Genomic DNA, 24,338 nt, shown 5'->3' with positions numbered 1-24,338 from the left:
GGGGAGAGGGAGTGGCAGCAATGGGACCGTCCTGGGGCTTGGGGCCCGGCAGAGGGAGGGGAAGGAGCGCCTCCTTCCCCTCCATTGAGTGCTGACATCTGAGACGGAGAGAGTCCTCCCTGCCGGTACTGGACGCATCATGGTGGCCCTGCACTGTCCAGCCTGGGCACTCTCCACTTTCCCAACAGCATTTATGCCCGCGGCAAAGCCCTGGGGCCCGTGCCACTCTGGTTCTGGCTGTGTGCTGTCAATTTAAGGCTGAAGACTTTAAGTGTTAGGAGGGTACGTATTTGAGCTTTTAATGTCCCTTCCTCTTGCTTAATTGACTCATAGGTCGGTTCCTGATGCAGAGGCAGCTGCTACTTTCCCAACGCCAAACCTCAACAACCCCCCTGACATGTCAGGCTGGAATCCCTTTGGAGAGGACAATTTCTCTAAACTAACCGAGGAGGAGCTCTTGGACAGAGAGTTTGACCTTCTGAGATCAAGTAAGGGACGCTGGAAGGCTTATTTGGCTTCTCAGTAAAGGAGCCTCTGGTTGGGCCCCGTGGTCTGGGCACGTGGGGGAAGTTCTTTTGGAGCGTTTGAGGGCAGGCGTAGGTCCACCTTCTCTCCTTTGTGTCCGTCTCCCGAGTGCGTTGTATCCAAAAACAACCGTTTGGTATCAGTCTCAGACAGCAGAAAATCACCTTCATCTCTTAACTCTGAAATACTATACATCAATTATTGTTAAAATGAGACTCTCAGTATGGAAACAATGTTCAAATATAACTAACGGGGCACAAATTAGTTGCTTGCTTTATTAGTCATTTACAGCTCTCTTTTATTGTACATCTGAATAGGAGATTCAGCGGGCGAGCAGGGAGGGAGGTTCTGATATGCCCTTTGAAAATGCCTGAAAGAAAATATGGTCTACTACATTATGTTAATGTTTTGTAATGTCCTTTTGATGAGTAGCTACTTGTAAGGGCTGCTTTATTGTTCTGACATGGCAATAGTTAAATAAACTCCTTTCTTCTTCAAGTCAGATATCTCAATGTTTTTACTTAAATTATTTCTATATTTCTAAATGCTGCTGCATTATTTTAGGCTTTATAACATATGTGTCTAATCTTACTGGCAAGGGTTTTTTTGGGGGGGGATGGAGCAGGGTGAGGTAGGACATGACTGGAAGAATATTTGGTTCTTTTTTTTTTTTTTTGCAGGGCACTGAGGGTTAAGTGACTTGCCCAGGGTCACACAGCTAGTGTCAAGTGTCTGAGGCTGGATTTGAACTCAGGTACTCCTGAATCCAAGGCCAGTGCTTTATCCACTGTGCCACCTAGCTGCCCCCTTGGTTCCTTTTTTAAAAGCTCTGTTTGAATAGGTTGCAGAGGAGATACAATTCTCTTCCATGATTTTATTTATTTATTTTTTGATATCTTAGTACAGATAGGCATCATCCTATGAAAAAGAATGAGATTACATACAGTCCCTAGTTTTTGGTTATTTCTCTTTGGTCATTTGTCTCACAGCATAATTCCAACTTGAGTGTTTTGCTTACTATGTTAGATAGATGCACCCAAAATTGGTAGGCCAAGTGATCACCTTAAAAAGAACAATTTGGGATTAATTTTTTTTGTTTCATTGTACTTTGTACAATTTCACTGCTTAAAAACAGTGAAATTACCTGCAAAGTACAGTTGAGAAAATGAGTTCTATTTAGCAAAAGAAAATTTTCTAAACTACTATGGCAAAACCAGCGCCATGCAACTACATTTTGAATTCTTATATTAAAACAAAAAAACAAAAATGTGTAGGGTCTCACAACAAGTAAGGATTCTTTAAAGCAGAACTGGCAAAATATAGCCTTAGGGCTTTTGAGCTAAGAATGAAGTTTACATTTTAAAATCAGATAAAACTTTTTAAAAATGTCTCTCTTCTCCTCTTTCTTGGCTTTACAAAAATAGTGCCAATACCTGTATTAAAGGAAATAAACCCTTACTGTTGGGGAAATTTTAAGTCATTATGGTGAAATTCAGGATTGTTTTAAAAGGAAAAAAAAGACCAACTTAGAATTCTTATTTCTGGCATTCTGATAATAGTTTTAAACATTGTAAGGTTTGGTTTTGTTGTTTTTGGCAAAAGTGTTTTATGGTGTAACAGTCAATATGCTCTTGAACATTTCTATTAATGTAGAATGGCAAAAGTGTTATTAGTCTGTTACTATCTAACAACCTTGCTTCTTTTAGATTCTTGAGAAATTTTGTACACTCAGTTGCTTCATTCACTTGTTTTGAGCAAATATGTCATTAATGGGGCGCTAGGTGGCTCAGTGGAGAGAATGCTGGGCTTAGAGTCAGGAAGATCTGAGTGCAAATTTGACCTCAGACAATTATTAATTGTGTGACCCTGGAAAAGTCACTTACCCCTGTTTGCCTTAGCTTCCTCGTCTGTAAAATGAGCTGGAGAAGGAAATGGTAAACCATTCCGATATCTCTGCCAAGAAAACACCAAATGGAGTCATGTGGGGACACGACTGAAACGAATGAACAGCAACAATAGCATCATGACATGTCTATGAAATTATTTTTGTCGTGTAAAACTCAACTAAAGTCTTTACCTTGGGCCTAGAATTCTAGCATGTATTTGGTGGGTTTTGGCAGGACCAGATAATTAATATTTTATTTTAATATTTATTAAGAAAAATCATTAAGTTCCAAATAAAAGTATTTGTAAGCCAAATTTCTTTTATTCTGTTACACTCGGAACATAGACCTGAATGGAAAGAAACTAAAAAAAAAATTCAGAGCCTGTCAGAAGCTGGTAAAGCAAAACATACACATTTTATTCTGTATGAGAAGACCTCAGGCTTTGAGCCCATGTTTATTAATTGATAGTCCTGACAAACTGCAGATGAAAAGTTAAAGACCTTCGACACTCACAATAAAGGTCAACAGGCTATGGTAATGGAGGAAATGATGAATCGTGGAGAAAAGTTTCTATTTGGCATAGCCTACTAAAGAAGAGAAGGGTTCAGTCTATGAAAATATGTATTTAAGTGTAAGATGGTTGCTATTAACTGCAAGACTTTTTTGATGGGATAATGATCGTAGAAACCAGTTATTCTGTGCATAGTTTTCCTTTGAGGGATTCTAGAAGTTTAAAAATAGAAGTATCACCTAAAACATATGGGGAAATTTTAATTCATTGTAGGAGCAGTGACATTGTCATATAATCTTTTTACCTTACAAATACCACGTCACCTGGGAAAAGAGTATATTTACTGTGTTTCAAAGTATGGAAACATTTTCTAAATTTTAGTAGTGATCTAGCATATCAGATTTATAAATATACTTAGTGTCAATACAGCTGGTCTTGCCGATACATCAAAATAATACTTGATTATATGTGGTTTGACATTCTTATACTAAGTTGGATTTGTCATTGCTTTTTGTTGCTAGCTTAATTTAAGTATATATCTAATTGTAGGGTATGTAACATTTGATCTATGCTTACTTGAGTTCAAAATAATTAAATTTATCTCGTCAGTATAATTTAAAAAAAAAACAGAGCCTGTGTTTTTCATTGCCTTTATATTCAAGGACTTAGATTAAGTGAATTTGTAGAAACCCAAAGATAAATAACAAATGCATTAAGTCTCCCATAGGAGCTAGATTGATGCTTTGGGAACAGTTTTTTTGAACTTAAAACATATATGAGCAGCTGCAAATATTACAAGGAAACACCAGAGTATCTTTTTATTTCTTTATAGAGAATTTGGGTTTTGACATTTAAATCTTATGTAATTAAATACTGTGTAAAGAGTAAGTTTGGTTAATTAAAAGTGCATGTACGTGACATTTAAAAAAACAATTACATAATTGCATTTTTCTACAAAAATACTAGATGGAATATATATAAGTACATGCTTATGGGTAATTGGCTATTTTTGAAATGGACTTTCAGTTCTGAAAATTTTAGATATGAATGGCTTTTGTTACTGATGTGCACTAGAATAGAACCACACTAAAAATGTTAAATGTTGTTTATTCACTAAATCTTTTTATTCTTCTAATATTAAAAGTTGGCATTCTTTAATTTGAAAACAAAGACTTCAAATAGCTGAGAAATGATAGATTGTATTTGTAGCCACACCTCTTAGTTATATTCTAATTTTAATGTTTAGGTCATTTATACAAACTATTGAAATTGACTTTTTAATGATATTTAAATTATCTAGGCAGGAATTATATGCAACATGTTGATCTTAATACTTGTAAAGTTATAGCTGTATTTTATATAGTCTGTTACATAAATTAAAAATCTTGAAAAGGGAGTTGTTGTTTTTGTTCACCAACACAAACTCTTAAATAAATGATCTTCAGTTGAGGAGAGTGACAAGATCTCTGATTTCTGGTATTTAAAAAAATTATAGTTAGGGGTATTCCCTAGTATCAGAGAAATTAATATGTGAAATTAGGACTAAAAGCAGATAAATGGGCAGGGAAATTCGAGTTGGTATTTTGCAATACAAGTAAATTTCCTTAACCCTTAATTGAAGGTTTCTTTATATTTAAAGAAAATAAAGCTCTCTTAGTACTTTTAAGATTCTTTTTAGAACAATAATTAGAGCGATGGAGAGAGGCATGTGAAACTAAAGCTCCCCAGGAATGATGCTCCTGAGAGTGAGATTCAATTTACAAAAACGTAACCTTTGTGTGTTTTTAGGCAATGTTTATTGCACAAAGTACATGACTTTGTTTTAGATTATGTAGTGTGTATCTAGCTGCTAAGCCACCTTACTTTTTCATGACACCCAAGGAAAAAACACATAAGTACCATTGAAGATGGACTTATTTCTTCCTAAGGAGCCATCCCAGCAAGAGGCTGGATTCTAAGCCCAGAATCACGGGCCGTTTTTAAAAGCCTCACAGGCCTGGCTGCCCTCTGTGGAGTTGATTGGGACAGTAGGAAGTTAGTCTGAAGGGGACGGGGGTATGAGGGTAGGTCTTAATCGTCTCTGCCGCTCCTGGGCATTCCCAGTTTCCTAGCACTGAAACTGCCTGAGTACAATGTGATGGAATGGGGTCTTCAGATTGAGAAAAATTTGCAGCTCTTAGGTTTGTGTGTTCAATTGTACTATCATAACCTCTTATGGTACAAAATGAAATTTTCCTTTTCAACAATTCAAGGCCCAATAGGCAGCTTGATGTAATTAAAAAAAAAAAAAGCAGTGAACTTGAAATCAAAAGACCTGAGATTGAATCCTGCCACCACTTGGTAGTCATGTCACCTTGGACAAGTCAATTAACCTGAGCTAGTTTCCTGTTCTGTAAAATGGATATGGTTTTACCTGCCTCAAAGCTGTGAAAGTCACTGGAAGTCGTGTGTTTGTCCGTCTGGAAAAGCTTTTCTTGCAGCTCAGACAAGCAGAGAATTGGCAGCCTGGTCTGGGCGGGCGGCCTCGGCCTCCTTTTGGGCCAGTTATTCCTTTGTTCCAGCCTTGACTCAGGCTGTCTCCAATGATGGGCTTCTCCCCACTCCAGAAATGCCTATGGATTCTTGTCTTTATGTTCTATTGTGTTTTTATTTATCTTGATAAATATTCCCCAGTTACATTTTAAGTTGCAGTTTTCTCCCTCCCCCCATTCCCCTTCCCCAGTCTGGCAGACAGTTTGATGAAGGTTATTTGTGTAATGCCAGGGGATTCTAAGGCTTCAGACAACAATAGAGTTTGGTCATCAAAGATGTGGGGAGTGGTTTTCTCCATCCAAAAAGGCTTTTTATTTTTTCCTAGCCCTTTACGTGGCACTTGAAGACTCGTGGGAGGCTTTACAATTATTATCTCATTCAGTCCTCACAACATCCTTGTAAAATAGGTGCTCTTGTTGTCCCTGTTTGACACATGATGAAATGGCAGTTGTGAAAGATGAAGTGACTGGGCCAGGATTACATGAGCTTTAAGGGCCTAGGGCAGGATTCAAACACTGATCTTCTTGACCAAAACTTCTTAAACTGTGGGTAGAGACCTCATGGGGTTGTATAACTGAATGTGGGGGTCATGAAAAACATGGTAACTGTATGATGTTACATGTACCTGTTTTATTATACTTCTACACCCTGGGTCATGTAAAAAATGTCTCCGGTTTTATTCCCTGTTTCATGTAGCTGTCTTGGAATAGAGATGCTATAAGAGGAGGAGTATTTCAATAAGCAAATAATGTCATAATATTATTTTGAAAAGTTTTGAATTCATAGATCCCCTGAAAGTACCCTGGGAAGTTCCAGGCATCTGACAAGTACAGTTTGAGATCTGACACTTTAGGCTATTCAGTGCACCTCAGTAGAAATACTCAGGGGACAAATTTAGAAAATAAATTAACCCAAATAATTTTTGTGACCCAGAAATGGACACAGCAAAGTTAGCCCTAGGCTTAAAAGCTAACTTTTAACAGGTTTTTTATTAGTATTATTCCACAGGGGCATTTAAGTCCTTTCATGAAGCCAAGGAAATGTTTCATATCTCTTTAACTTCCTCCTTAAAATCTTGATCTTCGCTGGGAAGTCCAAGTCACATTAGCAGATCCATGCCTCTCGGGACTTAGAGTAGCTTAGAAGATTTTGTAAGAAGCTCACAGCCCCTTTTTTGTGGGATGTGTGAAGTCTGAAGTAGAACCAGTAACACGGGTATGAGCAGAAGCCATGGTGCCAACGATCTCTGTCTTGTTCAGAATATTGAGGAAGAGGGAAGAATGATCAACCAACCTTTCCAACAGAAGAGAAATTGAGCCAGGCACACTAATGCTGACCAGCGTGTGCCGAGGGCCCACCTAGGTATTTCACTTTACATGGGGCTACTGATCAGAAAAGGACTGATGAATGAATACTTGTATTGAAAGAACTTGGAGTGTAATTGGGGGAAACAAAACATATGCTAGTGAAATGACTTGTGAATGATGAAACAACACCTCAAGTCACTAGGTACAAAACAATTTCACTTAAAAGCCATTTTGAATTAGAAGACATGCACTGCCTACTTCATAGACTTTTATATGATGTGTTTTTATTTATGTGATTCTGGGAGGGGGTTTTAATTTGGTGTGTTATTTCCAAATTTGTGTAATAATGAACTGTCATAATGGGGATCCCATATATTATGTGTTAAAGAAAAGTATCAGGAGGCTTTGAACAAGTAAGGGCACAAAACAGATTTCTTGTGAGACAACAAGTTGTTTATTAAACATATCTGGCATACAGTAAGACAAATTGACCCTCCCTCCCCGCCCCAGACAGCTAACAATGGATTTCTCATTTACTCTAATTTTTAAGAATGGAAGCTCCCTGAGGGACAGGACTAATTCGTCTTTATGTCTTTATTCCCAGTGCCTGGCACATTGTGAGCATTTAATAAATACTTATTGATTGATTGTATTGACTTAGCACTTATTTGAGAAAAGGACCACCATTTTTGTTTTTATTTTATTTTATTTTTTATTCTGTTTCATTTTATTTTTACAGACAGGTTCGAGGAGAGAACATCCTCAGATAAGAATATAGACCCACTTTCTGCTTCACAGAACCATCCTCCGGAAGATCCTTTTGGTTCTGTACCTTTCATTTCTCACCCAGGCAAGTTTTGGTTATAACCACATCACTACCATTTAAGAAAACTAAGTAAATTCATTTAACTAAAGCAGTTTCAAATTGAATCAAACATGTAGCTACTGAAAGTAGATTAGAAAATCTTTCTCAGCTTGACATTTTCATCCTCTTCATTTTAACATAGCATAGAGTACTGTGGAGGTGCTAACATATTCAGTGGTGCCTTTGCCAGGATAGGAATGCTAATTGACTTAACAGAGCCTGTACTCTTTCATTCATCCTTATTGAATCGTGCTGGAAATGAAAAGTAAATGTGTGGAAAAAGCATCCCTTTGTTTTTAGATTTCTACCAAATGAGCCAGAAGGGATCCCAAATGCTTCTCTTTGTGTCACCGTCCATTCCCCAGGTTGAACATAAGAGAAGTCAACCTCGTTCCTTTCTGCCAGTCTCTTTAATCCCTTTTAAATTATGGAAGCATTCAGTTTTCACTTGTCCTTTTGAGTCTGTGTGTTTGTTTGCTCACACTCGTTTTTAAGTGTCTCCCTTTTGACCGTTAAATGTCATTTGCAATTTCAGTATTTGAGAAGTAGAGTACTTTGTATTCCCAAAACCATAACTTCCTTCTCTCTTCCACAGATGTAAAAGCTGTTATCTAAATATTTGTTGAGTTGATAAATTATCCAGTAAGCCTTTTTGGTGGTATAGATGGATGATAAAATCTCATCCTCTGACAGCAGTAAATTGTTTCTTAATATTATTGATAAAATGTAAATTAGTTAAGGAAAAGCCTCTGATTGCACGAAACAATGCTATAAAAGATGATTATGTTTTTGCATAATATATCCAAATGAGCATATTCTAACTTCTCCTTGTCTTGGGCTCCTTAAAGGGATGGGAATTGGACTTGTTATTCCAGTGCTTATAGGGAACTCCTAGGTGAGAAAAAGACCCCTCACCCAATGCAGGTCAGCACCTTATCTGAATTGTCTCGAGCAGCAGGAGGTTGTGATTTGCCCGGGTTATGTAACCAGAACATAAGCTCAGGTCTCCTGGTTGTGAGGCTGGCAGATCATGGGTGTACTGGGGGAGGGGGAACAGCGTTGTTCCTTTTATGACTCTGTGACTGAATCCTTGGGACCATCTCTCTACACAATAATACTGTCACCCCAATATTTATCCCTTCAGGGGAATTGTTGAAAACATTGCTTTCTTTTTCCCTTTGCTCAAAGTCAGCTTTTGGCATTGATGCTAAAATGGATGTCAAAATATTAACAGGGGAAAAAAATTACACTGTTAATTTACATCTCCATGAATATCATAGTTCTGGGTGGGGCACAAAACGTGTGTGAGCACGTTAATTAGAAATAATACATCTAAGTTCCCATGTTCACAGCTGCAGCTTTAAATACTGGGTGCTCAGAACACAGTAGGAGCGCCTAACCTCTTTCCCCTCTGCTTCAGATGAGCTGCTCTAGCCTGCAGGCTCGCTTGTTCACAGCCTCCTCATTCCTAGGGACTTCCCTCTGAGACTCTCCAATTTGTTCTGTTTGTATCTTGTTTGTACATAGGTGTTGGCATGGATTACCAGTAAACTAGGCAGGGCGGGCTTTTTTGCCTTTTTTTTTTTTTTTTTTAAATCTCCAGTGCCTACTTAACACAGTGCCTGGAACATAGTAGACATGTAATAAGTGCTAGCTGACTGACTCTTAAAGTAGCCTGGGGAAATAAAGATTAGTTTTAGGGACCTGAAGAACTAAAGCTCTTTTTTTTTTTAAATTTAGAATTTTTTTTCCAAATTACACGTAAAAACAATTTTAACATCAATTTAAAAAACTTTGTGTTCCAAATTCTCTTCCTCCATCCCCATCCCCCCTTAAGAACACAAACAATTCAATATAAGTTATACATGCGTAGTCACACAAAACATTTCCACATTAGTCAGGTTGTGAAAGAAAACAGACAAAAACAAACTTAAGAAAAAGGAACTTTTTTTAGGAAGAACACAAGGTAATAAAAAGCTTCTGACCTCATCACTCAACTGACCTGCTGTCTCCAGGGTTAGCAGGGATCTCTTAATTGCCAGATCTGATGGCCTTTCAAAGTTTTCTTTATAGTGCTGGTTTACCTTGTATAAACTTCATATATCTACCCCTATTGCCTCACTAAAAAACCCAAAAAGCCTCCCCAAAAAACCAAAAAACCAGATATATAGTCTAATCTGTCCTCTGACTTAAGGCAACTGCTTAATGATAACGTTGGCTTCTTTGGATGTCGTGTCACAGTCTGACTTACTTTGAGCTCGAAACCACTGAAATTCCCAAGTCTTTTTCATAGAAACAGTTTATACTTTTGAAGTTAATTTTCTGAATGTGGGGCTTAGACTAAGTGATTCTAGTAGACCTTCCAGCCCTACAACATAGGACTTTGTGGAAATACAGGATTCCTCTCTCCCAGTCCATTGCTCTTTCTACTGATTTTATTTTGAACTGGGCCTGTATTTCATTGTTATAGGGACTCCCCTCCCCCCACCAATGTACCCCTCCCTGTACCAGTGTAGATTTGCCTGGGGTACTGACTGGGAAGTTAAATGACTTCTTCAAGGTCACACAGTAAAATTTCAGAAGGGGATCTTGAACCCTGGTCTTCCATTGCCATGCACATCATTATTAAAAATGTAGGGAGAGATTGATTTCTTATAAAAAGTTTGTTGGCTTCAAATGGTGTTCTATAGGTCACTGAAAACTGAGCTGAAAGCTTTGGAGAGATTTATTTTTCATAACATTTGATTCTCAGTGAACTCACTTTAAGGAAACTGCAATAAAATATATGTTGAAAGAAAGCATCTCATGTCACAATTCCAGTTCAGTCTGTATTTGTCCCCCATCTCCATTCTTTATTTAAGTAAGTTAGTTGCAAAATAAATAAACTTGTATTTCTCTCCCAGAAAACAGTCCCTTCTGTGTTCTAGTGGGAGAAAACCAAAGGCCACAGATAAGTCGGTACAAAATATATGCAAAGTAAATACAAAGTAATGTCAGAAGATGTCAGGTGAAATAAGTACTCATTTCTTGACACTGTTCCTTTATCTGATTATCTTTTATAGTTCTATCTTTCCTTCCTTCTCAAGATGCCTAATTGTTCTTTGTCTCCACGATGTACCTGCAGCCCTGGCCATCACATCTGTCCTGGTTACATTCTCATTTTCTTATCTTGACCCCATGGTAAACCAGTTTAATTCTGCACTAATGATACTCCAGATCCTACCTCCTTACTCCATTCCCAGTCTTGCCTTGCCAAGCCTCAAAATGAGGAAACCTGACTGACTGGATCAACTACAGATATGTTAATAAGCTCAATTGGCTCCTCACTGCTACTCCTTCTATGTGTCTTTTTTTTGGGGGGGGGGGCACAGGGCAGTGAGGGTCAAGTGACTCACCCAGGGTCACACAGCTAGCAAGTGTCAAGTGTCCGAGGCTGGATTTGAACTCAGGTCCTCCTGAATCCAAGGCCAGTGTTTTATCCACTGTACCACCTAGCTGCCCCTCTTCTATGTGTCTTTAGTCAGTTAATCATGTTACTCACCAGTGTGACTTTTCATCCTTCCTCAAACCTTCCATGACACGCCCTCCCCCAGCTTTCAGCTAGGAATCTTGCCTCATACTTCACCAAAAAACATTAACACATTTATTAAGATCTCCCATTTTCCCCACCACCGTCATCTCATGTCACTCAGATATCTTCCCTCACCATGTCCTACATTACCCCATCTCACACAAAGATGTCCTTCCCCCTTGCCAACAGAGCCCCTTGCATGCCCCCTCTATCCCCATTCCTCCCATTCCTCTTCTCCAGCAGATTCCCTTCTAGTATTCCCACTGTCACTAATCTTCAGTCTCTTCCTATTTACTTGTTCCTTTTCTGTGGCCTATAAATATGCTCAGGTCTTCATCGTCCTTAGAACCCTTGTATGATCGAACCATCACCACTGGTTTATTGGCCTGTCTCTCCCCTCTTTTTATGGCTGAACTCTTTGAGAAATTTGTCTTTACTTGATTCTTCCACTTCAGTTCTTCTCATTCTTTTCTAAACCCAGTCTGGCTTCTGACCTCATCATTTAAACTTTGCTAAACTCTCTGGTCATCTTTTAATTACCAAATTTAATGATGGACCATTTCTCCATCTTTGATCTTGACCTTTCTGTAGCTTTTGTTACTGTTGATTATCTGTTTCTCCTGGGTATTCTCTCCTCTCTACATTTTCATGATCTTGCTCTTTATTGATTGTCCTATCTAGGTTTCCTTGGCTTTAGGCCACATCTGCTGACTGTGGGGGTCTCCCTCATGATCTGTGCTTGATCTGCTTTATACTATTATCTCTCAAACTCTTTGCCTTCCAAGCCTCTTTACACTTTTTTTTTTCTTTTTCTTTTTTTGCGGAGCAATGAGGGTTATGTGACTTGCCCAGGGTCACACAGCTAGTGTTAAGTATCTGAGACTGGATTTGAACTCAGGTCCTCCTGAATCCAGAGCCAGTGCTTTATCCACTGCGCTCCCTAGCTGCCCCCCCGCCTTACACTTTTAAATCTGGCAACCCCTAGAAAAGTTTTGCTTCTGTGAGTTATAGCGTGATATTTATCCTATTAGAAATTGCAGTGCCTTGGCAGAATTATAAAAATAGTTTTGACATTGTGGGTCCCCTGAAAGGCTCTCAGGGGCCCCTGGACCACACTTTGAGAATTACTGCTCTGTGATCTATTTACCTAGGCCCATTGAACACCTCAAACCCAACGTGTCTGAAGCAGAATTTATTACCCTCCCCCCAAACCTTTGATGAATTTTCTTATTCTCCCAGTCACTCAGGCTTGACTCCTCAGTTTTACTCATCCCACATATCCAGTTTTTGCCAAGTCTCGTCGTATCTAACATCCTGCTATGGGCTCTTGTCATTTTATACCTGGATTATTGCAGTAGCCTTCTGATGGGTCTCCTTCTCCCTGAGGCACTTGGGTGGAATAGTGAATGGAGAACACTGGGCCTGGGGTCCAGGAAACCCGAGTTCAAATCCAGATTCTTGTGCTAGCTTTGGGCAGGTCACTCAACCTCTGCCTCAGTTTCTTCAGCTGTAAAGTGGGGATAATAGCACCTGCCTGGCAGGTGGTTGTGAGGATGAAATGAGATCTTCGTGTCGCGCTTAGCACAGTTTCTGGCCCACAGTAGGCATTTTAAGAATGTTTCTTCCTTTCCCTTCCTCTCTTCACTTCTCCCTCCTCCAGCCTCTCCTCCATTCAGTTGCCAAAGTGCTCTTCTTAAAGCTGTCTGACCATATCACCCCCTTTCTTAATGAACTCCAAGATCAGCTCTTTACAACCTCCCCTGCTTCTCCTTATGCCTTGCTCTCCCCCCATCCTCGGCAGTAGCCCTGGCCTTCTGCTGTTCCTCACATTTCCAGCCCTGGCGTGCTCTCCCTCCTGGTTTCCCCAGCTCCCATCAAGACTGAGCTTCAATTTCTGCTTCTTCTGGAGGCCCGGGGTCTTTTCCCCCTCCCGCCCCTCCCCATTACTTCCTATTTATGTTGTATCTTGTATGTACATAGTTGTTTACATCGTTTAGCCCCTCTACGTGGAAGGTAATCGAAGTTAGGAACCATTTTGGCCTTTCTTTTTATCCTCAGCACTTAGCAGAGTACTGTGTATGGTAAGCCCTGGCTGATTATGGTCAGCATCACAGTTTTCAGCATGGAGTTGAAGCAAGTGATTTGCCCATATTCTTCTATCTTCTCCTAATGTCTAAATCCCACCAAAGGCATAGCTGGGAATCCAGAATTAAGTAAAAATGCTTCCAGCCACCTAAGGTAGTTCAAACACGAAGTCCTCATACAAAAACCCTTCACTTGGCTCTGAGGTAATTTTTTAGAACTCGCAGACTTTCATTTATCTATCTTTTCTAGCTCACAGCATATTCATCGGCATCAGAACGAGGGGAGAACAGAACAGCTAAAGAAATTAAAAAGAAACCTAAAACTCTTAGGTGATTCTGTTCCTTCAGTCTCCATATCCAGACAAATGCTAGGCCTGATAAATTCTAAAACTCCGATGCGTTCTTTCTTTATCTTTTAAATCTAAAACTTTCTTTTTGTCTTTTGTTTAACAAGATAATTTTTCAATAAATATGCCCGAATTCTGTTGAATCCTTCCTCCTTGAAAAGAAAAAAAGCTCAACAGGATCCAGCAGACAGAGCAGGAACATGTGGCGGCATCCGCCTCGCTGTGTATTTGTGAGCTCTTCAGCCAGTGAAGAGCAGCTTTCGTCATCTTTCCTTAAGACCAACGTTGCCCTTCGTAGTTTCTCTGCATTTAGCAGTTTATTGTTTTTGATGGTTATTTTAGCAATACATAGCTTTACCTCAGTCTCTCTCCTTTCCTCCAGAGCCATCTGGGTCCAGAGTTAGGTGCCCTTGCACAGCCCTCCCTCACTTAAATTCAATTCACTGCAAGTCATGGCATCATCCCAGTGTCATGGTTCTCTTTGAGAAAAGACAAACAACAACAGCTTTGCATATGTGAATATTATTTTAGTCACTGAACCGGTTCTCCTTTTTTTGGTCAGCATCAGTTTGTCTAAGTCTTGATGTCTTTTCCAGAATTCTTTGTATCTGCCGGTGAATTAATATTCGATTATATTGATCTACGCTTTTCTTAGCCTTCCTTCAGTTGATGGGCTCCCTGTTTCCTTTTTCCTATTTTCATAAAAAATGCCGCTGTGGGCAGCTAGATGGCGCAGTGGTTAAAGCACCGGCCCAGGATTCAGGAGTACCTGAGTTCAAATCTGGCCTCAGATACTTGACACTTACTAGCTGTGTGACCATGGGCAAGTCACTTAACCCCCATTGCCTAAAAAAAAAAAAATGCCGCTGTGAATGTTTTGAACAGTGTGGAACAGTGTGAAGCACACAGGCTTTGGAGTCCAGCTGCATAGTGAAGGGCCTTCAAATCAGGACGTAAAGACAGTGAAGGAAGTAGAGGTATTTAGCTTAGAGAATAGAAGAGTCAGGGAGGACGTGAAGAGGGATTAAGTTTGTGCTTCCTGGCCTCGGAGGTAGAACCAGGAAACATTTGTTCGTGTTGCAGGGGCAGCAGTATAGTCTCAGGAGTTAGAGTGTCTGAAATAGCTGCCTTGGGAACTAGAGCAGTGTAGGGTGAGAGGAAGCTAGCTATTGCAAAGAAATGAGTGTGTGTGTGTGTGTGTGTGTGTGTGTGTGTGTGTGTGTGTGTGTAAAACAATGACATGACATTTTAAAAAGAAAATATCTTTAGTATAAATAACCTAAAAATGGTAATTTTATACCTGCTACAATTATATCCATGTGATTATTTTTACACACAAAGTGCTTATATACTTGGAAATTTTTATTTCATCCTTTTAAAATTCTTGCATGCTTATATTTCATAATTAATTAGGACACTGCAGACTAAACATTATTGTAGTCATTTGATTATCTAGTAATAAAAAGCAGCAATGTAGGGACAGCTAGTTGGTCCAGTAGTTAGAACACTGGGCCTGGAGTTAGGGAAGACATAAACTGAAATATGATGTCATACACCTCCTAACTGTGTGACCCTGGACAAGTCACTTAATTGCTGTTTGCCTCAGTTTCCTCATCTATAAAATGAGCATAATTATAGCGTTTATCTCCCAGGATGGTTGTGAGGATCAAATGAAATAATATTGTAAAACACTTTGCACAGTGTATCATAGCTGTAAAAATATTAGCTTGTTAAGTAGCAGTGGTAGTGGTTCTGGTGCTGGTGGAAAATGTCATTGTGTTTCCAACATGATTTGTTGAACAATCATTTAAGAACGAGTGTTTGTATTTTGTGTCTCAGCATCAGGATTTAAATTGTAGCTGTTGACTGCTTAACACATATATAGCACATTGCTTGGATGATTTTCAAGGGACTAGCAGACCTTTGAATAATTTAATAAGTTTTAACAGGAAAAAAAAAGAAAATCCAATCAGGCAAAGAACTAAGCTTTTACTGTATTAATAAATGCCCAGCTAAAACACAAATACTTTTTCAAATTTAAGGCTTTAGTATGATGTGTAGTTCTTTTAGATCTACTTTGTGTGTGTGTGTGTGTGTGTGTGTGTGTGTGTGTGTGTGTGTATACACGTAGAGAAAATGTATATATATCTTCATGGCTAGTAAGGTCCATTGTTGAGCATTCTACTAATGAGGCCCAGGTCAGGTTGGATCATGTTGTAATCTAATGAGATTTGCTGTATTTTATGACACCCTTAGCCCTAGCCAGTTGTTTAGAAATATTTGCTTTTACTTACAAAGCAAAAGAATCAGTTTTATAGTGCCAGTCCATCAGTACAAGGGAGAAAAAAGATTATGTTCTCTCAGTGGTGGGTCAGTTATACCTTCTTTGTGCACAAGGGACAACACATTCAAATACATATTTGTACATGGATATACACCTATATACATACTAAGTGTTTACTAAATGGTTGTAGAATACAGTTACATATACCAATTACTCTGTAATGTCGATACATATTTAGTAGACTTTGGGCATAATTATATGCTAATAATCCCATCACTTAAATGCTGTGGAATCAATGGAAGTCTAATAAAAAACTCAATAAGGCATCCCTCCCCCCAAAAGTGACTGGCATGAAAAATTTTCAAAAGTTTGTTCCCTATTGAATTTTATACTGTTGGTGCTTAATGTAAACATTTTTATGCATTTGAAATGCTTTATTAATTTTTCTTTGGACCTGCAGGTTCTCCCGAAAAGAAGGTTGAACATTCATCTAGCAGTCAAGAAAATAGCATAGGGAACTCCATCAAAGAACTAAAAACAAACCAGGTATCTAAAGGTGACCAGAATGGAAGAAAAATTGAAGCTGTCTCTTCAGCAAGGGGACATTTGCAGAAGAGGAGTGATGACTCTGAAAGTGATTTTGAATCAGATCCCCCATCTCCCAAGAGCAGTGAAGATGAAGAACGTGATGATGAAGATGTTCTTCAAGGAGAACAAGATTTCAACGATGATGACACTGAACCAGAGAATTTGGGTCATAGGCCTCTTCTCATGGATTCTGAAGATGATGAGGAAGAAGAAAAACATAGCTCTGATTCAGACTGCGACCATGCCAAAGCAAACTGTGCTGACGGGAGCCCTCTCAGTAGCTACAGAGACCAAGCTGGTCGTGGCCAGGCCAGAGTGCCTGGGGTGCTGCTCCTCAGCCCGGCGCAGCTCCCTGCTGCTGGAGGAAGAGTCACCCCCAGACAGGAATTTGATGTGTTTGGCTCAGTCCCTTTCTTTGCGCTTCATGCTCAGCAGCCACAGCACAAAGAAACAAATGAAAAACACTCATCTGCACAGACTGTTTTTCACCGTATGGCTGCAGAACAGGATGACTTTGATGTATTCACAAAGGCCCCCTTCAGCAAGAAGGTGCCGGTGCAGGATGGCCTGGGGCTGAGGTCAGAGTCGCAGCCTCTTCCCCCGGGCCCCAGAAGTGTGGACATATTTGGTTGTACTCCCTTTCAGCCTTTGCCTACATCCACACAAGAAAGTGAAAGTAAGGAGGACCTATTTGGGCTTGTGCCATTTGAGGAGATAGCTGGGTGTCAGCAGCAGCAGAAAATGAAACAACGAAACCTGCAGAAACTCTCCTCCCGCCAAAGACGCATAAAGCAGGAGGTGTCAAAAAGTAATGGGAAACGCCATCACGGCACCCCCACTAGCACCAAGAAGACTTCCAAGCCCACCTACCGGACGCCAGAGAGGGCCCGCAGGCACAAGAAAGTAGGTCGGCGAGATTCGCAGAGTAGCAATGAACTTTTAACTATATCAGACTCCAAGGAAAACATCAGTGTGGCACTGACTGACAGTAAAGACAGAGGCAGTGCCCTGCAATCCGAAGAGAACCTGTTGGATCCTTTTGGTGCCAAACCCTTCCATCCTCCAGACCTGATACGGCACCCCTCCCATCCAGGCCTGAGCGACAACCGAGGGGACCACAGTACGGCATTGCCTGGGAGACCGAGGCAGAGCTCGCTGCATGGGTCCTTTCATAGTGTGGAGGGATTGAAAATGGATGACTTTGGTGCCGTGCCCTTCACTGAGCTGGTGATACAAAGTGTCACGCCACAGCAGTCCCCGCAGTCCCAACAAGGAGAGTTAGATCCATTTGGTGCTGCTCCATTTCCTTCTAAGCAGTAGACGCTTCTGACAAACTTTTTTCATTGACTCCAATTTTTAAGAAGTGAAGTTTGTTTTATGAATTTTCAAGAAGATAATTTGTATAGCTCTTTGTACCACTCATTACTGCAGGTCAATTAGAATAGATTTAAAGTTATTTGATTTTGTATAAACCAAATGGAAGAGGAAGTATTTCAACAGGGTAGTAACTTGGGGCCCTCTGAATGTGGGGGGTTTCTTCTGAAGAGGAGAAAGGGTAGCAGATATGAGCCCTAACAATCATTTTAGCTGCTAACTTTCTGGCACAGAAATGAAGGTTATTTCACTAAAACAGTGATAGAGCCTTTGGAGATATTAACTTCTGCACTTTGTGCTGCCTTTCCACTCCTGGGCCAATAAAGGAGGGTGGAAAAAAAAGATCTAACATTTTATATGTATAACAAAGTGATGCTTCTTGGATGCACAGCTCTGGCTCAGTCAGAATCCAGCATTAGGAATCAGATGTACAACCAAGCTGAGTCAAAACAAGTGAAATCCCTAAATGATTAGAAAGCTGTAGGTCTTTGTGTAGAACTCATTGGCTTCAGATCTTGTACATGCAGAGCCAGAGGTGACTGACTTGTGCCTGACATCTTTTATTCTTTACAGTAAGTGCCATTAATATATTTAAAAACTACAAAATGCCTAAAATCAAAACGAAAGATAAGGAGAATCCTTTGTTTTGAAGAAAACACAAAACAAAACAAAACAAAACAGTAGCAGGGAAGCCACCCACATAATCAGCACTTTTGAAAACGTATCCATTAATTATGAAGGGCTGATTTATCCAGTGCTTCAGTAATGCCCCCTTAATAGAGCAAAACACTGAGTGAGGACAAACAAAAGACAATTATGCAGATATTATATGAAAAATTAGGGGATGTAGCTAAAATAATTTTATTTCATGAGTGATTTTTATTGCAGAAATTTTATATACAAATCATGTTGCATTTAACATTTGTTTACTATCATGTTGCTCATGTGAAAATTATTTTATTTTTGGAGGGTAAAGTAGCATTTGCCAAGTGCACTAAGGTGAAGTGTACACCACACCAGTTAACAGACAGGTGCAGCAGGATAGCAGACTACAGGTAGTTATCAAGTCTGGTCCTGTTCAATTGGGCATCTTCATAGTATACCACAAAGCCTTACAGGCAGGACCCTACACCTGCAACAAGTACCTCCACTTCAATTCAAGTACCTCTTTTCCAAAAGATGCACACAGTTCTACTAAAAGTAATGCAAAAGCATCAGGCACTGAGAGGTTAATTGGTGTCAATCCACTTTTAATGAAAAGATCTTAGTTACCAAATTATTTTTCTCTACTGCAAATCCTGCTTGGAAACTTGAAATGTTCACAGAGATTTTCATCATGTCTGTAAAGTAGAAATTACAAATGTGAATGAATGAATAACCTTGTGAAAGTGTGTATATGTATCTCTGACATTTTCACTCCTCTTCTTCCCCTCATTGTCAAAATGGATGTAAACAACTTCAGACTCTTTTAAATGGCTCTTAACTGAATTTAGTATTGGATCGACATAGCAACAATTAGACATTTCTAGAATCAGTTCATATTCTTGATTCTTTTGCTTTTATTTGAAATTCAGCTCGTTTTGAGCCCTCTTCATGCGTTTCCATGAGTAATTGAGTGTAGCTTTATTGGCAGGAGTGCCCCTTTGGGATGGCCTGTTTCTAAGTTTTCATGGAAAGAATTCAGCTAACTTCAGAAAGAAGCCAAATGTATATATAATTTAATTACATATCTATCTCTTTCTTTATTCCTTCATTTTTTTCTATTTCTTAGAAAATGCCGAATAATATTAAAAGCTGTGCTAAGGTCAATATGCAGAATTATTTATAGGGTGGCAGCAGCAGGCTAGTATTCACTTACTACTTTGATTTGGAATTGAACATGGTTGCTCTGTTAGACTTTATCATTTGTTTTCTTCTTTGTGCCAAAGGCAAATGTGTTTGCACCTGGTTTTTTTTTTTTTTAATTCTCAGGTTGATTAAAATAATTCAACTTTATGTGGATGTCAGTTAAAAAAAATATACTGAAATTACTGAGTGAAAAGAATTGGATTCAACAAACAGCAAACACCCACAGTATCAAAGGCATTAATTATACTGGGCACTGGGATATGTAAAGTTAGGACGAAATTTGCAAGGGGCTTACAGTCAAATCAGGGAAAAGATGTACCCTAATAACCGAGATAATGGGTGAGACAGGTGCAAGAATTAATTGCTCCACATGGCAAATTCATGAGTTATACTGGATGAACAATGTCAGGCCAAATACATATGTATAGATACACATACACATTCATTAGTTGGGGTGTACACCATCCATCTCTTTGATGATAGCTTTAGATTTTTGGCTTCTGGGTATATGACAGAATTCGTTATTAACTTTAGAAAAGGGGGACAGCTAGGTGGCGTAGTGGATAAAGCACTGGTCCTGGATTCAGGAAGACCTGAGTTCAAAGCCAGCCTCGGACACTTGACACTTACTAGCATTGTGACCCTGGGCAAATCACTTAACCCTCATTGCCCGGCAAAAACAAAAACAAAACTTTAGAAAAGGGGGATTTCTTTGTCCTTAATAATTCTAAGTGTACTAGATAGAGCAAATCTTGCAGTCATCTCAATTTTTAGGTCCTGTTTACTTGCCTTTCAGTATGGAAAGTTTCATTAAGGTAGTGAAGGCCCCTCAGGCTTGATAGCCATGTTGAAAGGTCTTGTCGACAGCACAGCACATACTGTTAAACTTTTTATGAAATATTTATTCAGTGTAGAGTAGTGACCCAACAAGGGCTTTCTCTTTTTAAAGGTAAATCCTAAATAAAATTCGGCCTACCAGTCAGGGTCAACTTACCTTCAAAGACCTGGCAAGTTCCCTTGGTGTTGGGGCATCAGCCATTTTCTAAGGACAGATGAGCCACTGTTTTCTCTCTCCTTAGTCTTGCCCCCCAGAGAAGGGCCTAAGTGCAGATTATCTCACTATGCACAGTCCACAGATAACATATAAGGTGGTTGCTTCAAGCAATTCTCTATCAGTTCAAGGAGTTCTCACTTGGAGTTCACACAACTGACAAAAGTCACAAGTTCTGGAGTTAGTCCAACCGTGGTTACAGCAAGAAATTTAAGAAAATTTATTCTTTTTTAGTCTCTTTTTTGCCCTCTTGTACCCCTTTCATGATTAAGAAAATTGTCTTAACTCCAAACTTTTGTGCATTTTAGCAACATTGAGGGATGCAAAATGCTGTCTCTTTTAAACCGACAAAAGTCACCAGTCAGAGTTGTCTAAAAGCTGTAATAAAAGTTGCTTGTTATGTTTTTTTTTTTAATTGACCCATTTACCTAGGTAATGTTTCTGTGATTTTCACCGTAAAAACAGCCTGACATAGTGGATAAGAAAGCCTGTCTTGGATTCTGGTTCTGCCTTGCCATACTGGCTTGTGGCAATGGATGGGCAAGGCCCTGAACTTGTCGGTGCCTCCGAGCAATCCCCTAAGACTGTTTCTTGCCCAACAGTTGATGATCTCTATTGGCAGGAGTTTCCTTACGGAGAAGTTCCTAATAACAGATCTTGACCTCACTCCCCAAACTATATTTTTATGCTAAAATTGTTTTACTGAAGTAATATTTACAAAAATGGACTTTTGTTGGTTGTGCATTCAGGTAAGGACAATGATGTAGATGTTGGTAATGATCAAAATTTTAACCGAGTACTGTTACTGTTCATTAGAAAAAAAAAGACATCAGTACAGAAATACTGCAGCTTTCTTCCTCTCCTCCTTCCCTTCCCCTCAGTTTTATGTGTATGTATGTGTGTATATATGTATAAAATGTTGTGTGACCATACCTGGGGAAAAGAGGTGGATGCAATATTAGTCATGTCCCCTTTAAAAATGAGAATGAAGTGACTGTCATCCTTTCATCAAGAATTGTAAAAGCTTATTTTTTTATTTTAAAGCTCATTAGGCCTTGAGTATCTCAGTCACTCTGCTGACTTTTTTCTTATTGCCCATTGGCACTGGGTATCACAAAGGTACAATGGTACTAGAATTCCTTAGATTAATCTGTTTTAACTGTGAGCAAAAAGTACTAGCTCTGAAGGATTTGGGGTGTGTAACTGACATACACAATGGTAGTGACCTTTTCATTTCCCCACTAATTGTGTGTGTGTGTGTGTGTGTGTGTGTGTGTGTGTGTGTGTGTGTGTGTGTGAGAGAGAGAGAGAGAGAGAGAGAGAGAGAGAGAGAGAGAGAGAGAGAAAAAACCCTTGTTGGAAGTACTTTTCCCACCGTTAATCAGATCCAGGTATTGAGATGACACATCTACTGTGAGAATGAGATGACATGTTTACTGTGAGAACAACATAACTCATATTGTTTATCTGAAAATTTTTATACTAGTTTTATTTATAAATATATATACACACATGCATGCACCTATCACATTTTACTACTGTAGAGTTAATGTGAATTTAAAAAAAAATGTCATTGCAACAACAATCATTTTCATATGACTAGGAGAGAATCAGTTCCTAGTGAGTGAACAAAAAGCCACTAAATTAAAAAGCAGGACGCAAATGCAGAAGGGTAATGTTAGGTATGTTTTTTTGGTTTTGTTTTGTTTTAAATAGTGCTACTATTGAAAGAAAAAATAAATGTTTATATTACTAAATTGTTTCTGTGATTGAAATGCCATCAAATAGTAAACTGCTGAAAAGCTACTTTAAAATTGCTGGCCAACTGCTTTTAAGTGCACTTTCTTTGATTACATGTCCTTTTTTGTTGTTAAACTTGAAGTTACTGGAGATTTTTTTGTGTACCACTAAACTTTGACTTCTAGACAAAATTGCTATGTGTATAAGCAACGGAAAAGCATTTATTAAGTGCTCACCATGTGCCAAGCACTGTACTAAGCACGAGGAATACACACAGAAAAGCAAGATGCTCCACGCTCTCAGGAGCCCCCATTCTAATTAGACAAGACAGCACATTCAGGAGGTTCTAGCTGGAAGGCAGAAAGGCCCAGTAGTCCACCATCTTGACAGTATTTCTGTCTTTACACTACTTGTGAGCATTAAAAACATGCCAAAGTGGCTTCAATTATTAAATACAACTGGGAAATAACTAGGGCTCGTGATCAGCTAGTTTTCTCTAAGCACTAAATAGAAAAAAGTTTACTATGTACTGTCTTAATTGCTTGCCAACATGTCTTTCATTTTATTTGAAATTTAAAAAATTATTTTCTAATTGTATTTATCATATTTGATGACTAATATTCTATTTCCTTTTAATGCAATAAATTTCATTTGGATTCTGTATTCTATACAAACAACCAACGAGTAGTGTTTTTGATTGAATTTATCCTAAAAATAAAAGTTTTCTAGTGTAAACTTTGAGGAACTAAAATGACCAAGTTGGATTTTCTGACAGTTGCCGGACATTCTTCTGTACTTTGCTAGCGCATACTGTTATAATTGGATGTTCATAACGATAAAGCACAAGTTCTTGAAGTGACTTTTGAATCAAAGATTAAACAGTATCATGTATAACTTTAGTTTCTCATAGTTTTAAGTTTCTTTAAAAACTGATAAACCACGACAGAACAGTTGACCAGAATTTAACCAAGACCTGCTGACCATGCCAGCATTCTATTTATATTCAAGGTAAGATATCTGTTAGTTTGGTGTGTTGGTTATGTGTTAAGTCCTGAAACTTCATATTCAAACCACAGGTGATTTTTATATTGGTTACTCATGAAAGGCACTTGTGTTCAGACCAAAGACCTGGGGCAGAAGCAATTATTTTTTCTTTTAATAGTTCTTAGATTTAATTAGATCTCCATGTTATTCAAGTGATAATAGTGAAATTTAGGCAAGGTTACTAGCTAGGTTGGTAGATAAGGGGAGTGCTATGGGTATTGAATGTTAGCAAGAAAGTTCAAAAAAATTTCTTATGGTATGGGTATGACAGTTTTGTTATTAGCCCTTTTTTGGAGGGGGGGGGAAGCAATAGGGGTTAAGTGACTTGCCCAGGGTCACACAGCCAGTAAGTGTCTGAGGCTGAAATTGAACTCTGGTCCTCTTGATTCCAGAGTCGGTGCTCTTGCACCACCTAGCTGCCCCTAGCCTATTTCTTGTTAACATTTTTTTTTTTTTTATCAATGTCCTAGTATGGTCCAGAATCCTCTGGGGTCCCTGAGAGTCCCTTAAGGGGTCTGTGAGGTCAAACTTTTCAAAATAAAACTAAGATGTTCTAATGTCTAATATGGCAAATATCAATCAGTATAACCCACAGAAAGAAAAGCTCTGAGGTCCTCAGATTTCAGAGAATGTAAAAGGGGTCCTGAGACCAAAAGATAAAATTTAGTTAAGCTGGGGACTGGATCTGTGATTAAACTGGTACAGGCAATGCAGATAAGGAAAGTCCTTCTACTAATTAAAAGTCTTAGAGTGTTGCCCAGTTAGAGATGGGCCAGGTCTC

The 24,338-nt window shown here is 39.0% G+C and overlaps 1 protein-coding gene across 1 annotated transcript in view; it reads left to right on the top strand.

Annotated features, from left to right (window-relative positions):
* Positions 1–23,387, top strand: part of BMP2K (BMP2 inducible kinase) — a 103,238-nt gene extending 79,851 nt beyond the window's left edge. The window contains exons 14-16 of the mRNA XM_043970356.1: positions 334–488; positions 7,501–7,611; positions 16,373–23,387. Of these exons, the coding sequence (XP_043826291.1) occupies positions 334–488; positions 7,501–7,611; positions 16,373–17,820 (1,714 nt within the window). The 3' untranslated portion in view covers positions 17,821–23,387. The remainder of the gene's footprint in view (positions 1–333; positions 489–7,500; positions 7,612–16,372) is intronic.
* The last annotated feature ends 951 nt before the right edge of the window (positions 23,388–24,338 follow it).

Source organism: Dromiciops gliroides, chromosome 6 (genome assembly GCF_019393635.1).
Source record: "Dromiciops gliroides isolate mDroGli1 chromosome 6, mDroGli1.pri, whole genome shotgun sequence".
NCBI lineage: Eukaryota > Metazoa > Chordata > Mammalia > Microbiotheria > Microbiotheriidae > Dromiciops > Dromiciops gliroides.
The sequence above is the reverse complement of the archived record's forward strand: the minus strand, read 5'-3'. Positions and strand labels throughout refer to the sequence as shown.